We start from the raw sequence: 6,385 nt of genomic DNA, 5'->3' as shown, positions 1-6,385 counted from the left end.
TAAAGCATATGTTACACTAGTCTCACAAAAGCAGACCACTGACTATCAGAAAGAAGTTTAACTACTTAAGAGTTGCTCATTTAATGTGGAAAAAGCATGTTATTTATTTTCATATATTATTTTTCATGTAGTGCACAATAAAGCTGTTCGTAAATATAAAAAGTTGAACAAATCTTCAAAGAATGGGTCATGTGGTACTTTAAAGTGTCCTAATATTGTGATAAAAGTCCTACAACTGACTTAAAAGAATCCAAGATCCAAATATATTGTCATTTTCTCTGAATATGCATATCAGAAAGAGGTTTAACCACTCAAGAGTTGCCCATTTAATGTGGAAAAATGCATGGTTTTTATTTCAACATATTTTTCATGTAGTGGAGGATATACTGTAGCTGTTTGTAAATATAAACAGTTGAACAAATCTTTAAAAAAGCAGGTCATATGGTACTTTAAAGTGTCCTAATATTGTATTAAAAGACCAACAACTGGCTTAAAAGCATCTGTGATCCAAATATATTGTGATTTTTTTCTGGATATGCTTATCAGAGAGAAGTTTAAGATGCTTTTAAGCCAGTCGTAGATCTTTTAATACAATATTAGGACACTTTAAGATCCAGACATATTGTAATTTTCAGTAAGTATGCACATCAAAAAGAGGTTTAACCACTCAAGAGTTGCCCATTTAATGTGAAAAAAGCATGTTATTTATTTTCATATATTATTTTTCATGTAGTGCACAATATAGCTGTTTCTAAATGTAGAGTTGAACAAATCTTTAAAGAGCAGGTCATGTGGTACTTTAAAGTGTCCCAATATTGTATTAAATGACCTACAACTGGCTTAAAAAGCATCTAAGATCCAAATATATTGTCATTTTCTCTGAATATGAATATCAGAAAAAAGTTTAACCACTCAAGAGTTGCCCATTTAATGTGAAAAATGCATGGTTTTTATTTTGATATATTATTTTTCATGTAGTGGAGAATATACTGTAGCTGTTTGTAAATATAAACAGTTGAACAAATCTTTAAAAAGCAGGTCATATGGTACTTTAAAGTGTGCTAATATTGTATTAAATGACCTACAACTGGCTTAAAAGCATCTAAGATCCAAATATATTGTCATTTTCTCTGAATATGCATATCAGAAAGAAGTTTAACCACTCAAGAGTTGCCCATTTAATGTGAAAAAAGGCATGTCATTTATTTTCATATATTATTTTTCATGTAGAGCACAATAAAGCTGTTAGTAAATATAAAAAGTTGAACAAATCTTCAAAGAATGGGTCATGTGGTACTTTAAAGTGTCCTAATATTGTGATAAAAGTCCTACAACTGGCGTATAAGCATCTAAGATCCAAACGTATTGTAATTTTCTCTGAAAATTCATTCATTCATTCATTTTCTTGTCGGCTTAGTCCCTTTATTAATCTGGGGTCGCCACAGCGGAATGAACCGCCAACTTATCCAGCATTTGTTTTACGCAGCGGACGCAGGTCATGTGGTACTTTAAAGTATTCTAATATTGTATTAAAAGACCTACAACTGGCTTAAAAGCATCTTAAGATCCAAATATATTGTCATTTTCTCTGAATACGCATATCAGAAAGAAGTTTAACCACTTAAGAGTTGCCCATTTAATGTGGAAAAAATGCATGGTTTTTATTTTAACATAATATTTTTCATGTAGTGGAGCGGTTTAGATATATAAAAAGTTGAACAAACCTATAAAGAGAAGATCATATGGTACTTATGTCCTAATATTAAAAGCATCTAAGATCCAAATATATTGTCATTTTCTCTGAATTTGCATTGAATATTAGAATAATTCTGCAATTATTTAGATACAGTTCCTTTGAATCAATCTAGGTTTACAGAGATGGTTCACCCAAATTCGAAAAATCTGTCATCATTTCTCGCCCTTTACTTGTTTAAGCGTTTATGACAGGTCACCAATCTTGGTCCTGGAGGGCCGGTGTCCCTGCAGGGTTTAGCTCCAACTTGCCTTAACACACCTGCCTGGATGTTTCAAGTATACCTAGTAAGACCTTGATTAGCTTGTTCAGGTGTGTTTGATTAGAGTTGGAGCTAAAATCCGTAGGGCACCGGCCCTCCAGAAACAAGTTTGGTGACCCCTGGTTTATGAGTTTCTTTGTTCTGTTGAACACAAATGAAGACATTTAGAAAAATTCTGAAAACCGGTAACCATTGACTTCCATTGTATTTGTTTTTCCTGCTATGAAAGGGTTACAGGTTTTTTTTTTTAGCTTTCTACAAAATATCTGCTTTGCCTTCAGCAGAAGAAAGAAACTAATAATAAAGATGGGCAAATAGTGAGACAATTATCTTCATTCATCGTGCAGTTTTTGATTAACAAATTAGCTGACTGTTTACACGACAAGCTGCAAATAATATTTTAACTAAAAATAATTATAAAATAACAAAAAATTATTTCTCGAAAACCAAAATAACCTGCTCTTTAAAGAGACAGTTCACCCAAAACTGAAAATTCTGTCATCATTTACTCATCCTTGCACCAAACCACCTTGACTTTCTTTTTTCTGTTAAACAAAAACAAGACATTTTGAAAAATGCTGCAATACAGTAACCATTCACTTTCATAGAATTTATTTTTCCTGCAATGAAAGTCAATGGTTACACATTTTTAGGTTTCCTCAAAATATCTGCTTTTGTGTTCAACAGAAGAAAGAAGCTAATAACAAGTAAAGGGTGAGCAAATAGTGAGTACGTTTTCATTTTTGGGTGAACTATCCTTTTAAGATGCAAGTAAATGACATTAAAGAGGGTAAATATCAGTATTTTAATGTTAGGCTTTGGGCAAACATGCAAATAAAAAAAAGTTTTTCCTTTAAACACTTATATATATTATAGAATAAAACAACAGAAGAAACTAATAAAGGTTTTGATCCCTTTAAGATGTGTAAACGCTGTCCTTGCATAAGCCAACTCTGATCTAATTCTGGCCAAATCTGTTTTGATTGGTCTCCCATGTCTGAAGCAAGACGCCCATTTTCTTCATATTTTGTGTGAACGTGGGGACTATGCAAAGTATGTTTTATAAATAATTATAAAATAACCCAAATAACCTGCTCTAAAGGGATAGTTCATCCAAAACTGAAAATTCTGTCTTCGTTTACTCACCCTTTATTTGTTCCAAACAAACTTTCTTTTTTCTGTTGAACACGAAAGAAGACATTTTGAAAAATGTTGCTAATCGGTAACCATTTGCTTCCATAGTATTTATTTTTCCTACAATGAAAGTCAATGACTACCAGTTTCAAACATTATTCAAACTATCTTCTTTTGTATTCAACAGAATAAGGAAATTCATAAAAGTTTGTAACCAGGGTGCGAATTATATGGGGGTTTGGAGGGGACAGACCCCCCAATTAATCCTTGGTCCCCCTGAAAGACGTGAAAACAACATTTATGGGGAGTCAGTCCTCTAAATAGTTAGAAATAGTTTGCTTAGATCTGCAACTTAAATACTAATATTACTAATTAAATAATAGACAATATGACAACATATACACATGGGTTTCTTCTGGGTGCTCCAGTTTACCCCACAGACCAAAGACAGGCTCTATAGGCGAACTGAATAAGCTAAATTGGCCGTAGTGTATGAGTGTGAATGCAAGAGTGTATGGGTGTTTTCTAATGTTGGGTTGCAGCTGGAAGGGCATCCGCTGCGTAAAACATATTTGGAATTAGTTGGCGGTTCATTCCGCTGTGGCGACCCCTGATAAATAAATGGACAAAGCCAAAAAGAAAATGAATGAATGAATGAATATACATTCGACCACCCCTACAATGGATTATACCATTGTGAATGCAATTAATCTAAGCCGATAGACATGCTAAGTGTTCACAAAAGATTTTTCTTGTAAAATAGGAGTAGTAAAGTAAAATTAGATGCATATTTCGTATAGTCTGACCTACAGTAACCTCTGAAATGGCTAATCACAGGATATTGTAGGTCACAATACACAATTATTCCACAAAACACTGAAAAAGTAAATATGTTGCATTAATAAAACAGATGTCAATTAATTTGATTTACTGAAGCATGTTTTACACAAAATAACATTACCGAAAAAGCTGACCCCCAAATACCCCCCCCCCCCCCCTCCAATCATCAATGTATAATTCACACCCTGTTTGTAACCACTGGGAGGCGCGTAAAAAGTGTTATTATATATATCATTTTCAGTCATTCATTTTCCTTTGGTTTAATCTCTTTATTAATCAGGGGTCGCCACAGCGGAATGAACTGCCAATTTATCCAGCATGTTATTTATTACTGTGCATACCCTTCCAGCTGCAACCCAGTACTTGGAAACATCCATACACAGTCATTCACACACACACACACACTCATACACTACGACCAATTTAGATCATTCAATTCACCTATATTGCATATCTTTGGACTGTGGAGGAAACCGGAGCACCCAGAGGAAACCCACACCAACACGGGGAGAACATGCAAAGTCCACACAGAAATGCCAATTTGTCCAGCCGGGACTCGAACCAGTGACCTTCTTGCGGTAAGGTGACAGTGCTAACCACTGAGCCACCGTGTCTCCCTATCATTTCATCTTTTTTTTTTATTTCATAAACTGTTCCTTTAAACTTTGATTCTGCTAAACTAAAAACGATTAAAGTAACTATTGTGTGACCGGAAAGCAGTTCTACAGTGGAAAACGTACTTACCTGTGAATCTGCCCGTTTTTGTGTAGATAATCTAATCCCTCCAGTACTTCCTTCAGAATGCTTGCTATCGTGGATTCATCTAGAACACCGTTTTTATGCTCTCCTTTGTTGAACGTGTGCTTTATGATGTCTAACACTGATCCTGGACAAGATAAACAACAACAAAAAAATTCTCATTCACAGACAAAATGCCCAGAGTTAACACAGAAGATTTCTCTTACCTCCACTCAGGAGCTTCATGACCAGCCAGAGCTCATCCTTGACAACGAATGAAGTATAGTAGGTGACTACGTTTGGATGGCTACACTGGCTCATGGCTTGAATCTCTTTCTGTGGAGACAGACGGTGCAGTTTAGCTTAATGCATGCTTTTGATAATGTTCGTGAGCTTTATAATATCTAAAATAATCAAAGGCAAAAGTTCCTGGACTGAATTTTATTACTCAGAATGGCCTCATAGATTAAATCTCACAAAAAAAAAATCTTTAGAAGGTATTGAGGAAAGAAATTAAGCTAATGTTTACTACTATACTTTTAATATTTCAAACAAAAATTTAACCCATTTTAATGTGTCAATTTGTTGTGCACATCACAATGATTTTATAAATAAAGAAAGCATATTAAAAGTGTAAGACTTTTCTTTCAAACCTTTAAATGAAATGTCAAGATATGGGTGATATTTGAGTTGGGCGATCGTTCAATGTTAGATTGAATTTGGCATTGTTCAATGTCTAGTTCAGACTGCATGATTTTAGTAGTCGTGTCACGCTTGTTTTCACACTGCATGACTATCTGGAGTAGTGTTCTGTCTGTGCTGTGTTTACACTGTAGGATAAATCGCAGACAGAAGAGTTCACACTGCATGACTTTAAAATAGGAAGAATCACAGACAACTTTGTCCAAACTACATCTCACAACCAAACAAACGGGAGAAGTGACTTGGAAACAATGCGAGGTCACGTAATATATCTTTCGTTAATAATTACATAATGGAAAAAGAAGGCTTTAGCTTTAGAAACGTGTGTCGCTCACCTGGCTTCTGAAGAGAATTAACAATCTCGCCTCAACTTTTTTCTGAATGAGCGCTTTTAACTTCTCCCCCAGCCTCCCGCTGGCCTGCAGTTACCAGTACTAGTGGATGCTGCTCTCTCATTGGCTGTAGGTGATCGCTGATGTTATTTTTTAATCAGAAGACATTTGACACGGCATGATCTGAATCGCCGACAGCTCCAGATATTCAGCACGCCAAATATCTCACGGGTGTCCACGACTCATCGGCGACTCTCTCAGATCGCGTCCTTGATAGTTAACACTGTGTGATTGTCACTCGCGTGAACGAGCACCGATTTGCCTGTGATTTCAGGCATTTGTCGGCGATTACTCAAAACCTGTCGGAGAGTCAAAATTAGGGCTAAAATCATGCAGTCTGAACTCGGTATAATGTGAAACATCGCGATGGACAATGGCATCGTCGTTGTAGGCGGCGGTGAATTAATTATTTATGAACAATTAATTAATTCATAATGAATTAATTATTCATAGCCTACCGTTTCAACTACCTGACCTGCATGGTCTTTGTTTTACCCATAAACAAATAATAAATAAATAATTAAGATAAGTTACACACATAATTACCACCTTTCAATCACTTTT

General features: G+C 35.2%; 1 protein-coding gene across 1 annotated transcript in view; it reads right to left on the bottom strand.

Annotated features, from left to right (window-relative positions):
- LOC130220464 (serine/threonine-protein kinase OSR1-like) overlaps nucleotides 1–5,063 on the bottom strand; it is a gene marked incomplete at both ends in the record, with an annotated part of 17,535 nt that extends 12,472 nt beyond the window's left edge. The window contains 2 exons of the mRNA XM_056452743.1: nucleotides 4,734–4,875; nucleotides 4,955–5,063. Coding sequence (XP_056308718.1) covers nucleotides 4,734–4,875; nucleotides 4,955–5,063 — 251 coding nt within the window. The remainder of the gene's footprint in view (nucleotides 1–4,733; nucleotides 4,876–4,954) is intronic.
- Between the last annotated feature and the right edge of the window lie 1,322 nt (nucleotides 5,064–6,385).

Source organism: Danio aesculapii, unplaced genomic scaffold, assembly GCF_903798145.1.
Source record: "Danio aesculapii unplaced genomic scaffold, fDanAes4.1, whole genome shotgun sequence".
Taxonomy (NCBI): domain Eukaryota; kingdom Metazoa; phylum Chordata; class Actinopteri; order Cypriniformes; family Danionidae; genus Danio; species Danio aesculapii.
The sequence above is the reverse complement of the archived record's forward strand: the minus strand, read 5'-3'. Positions and strand labels throughout refer to the sequence as shown.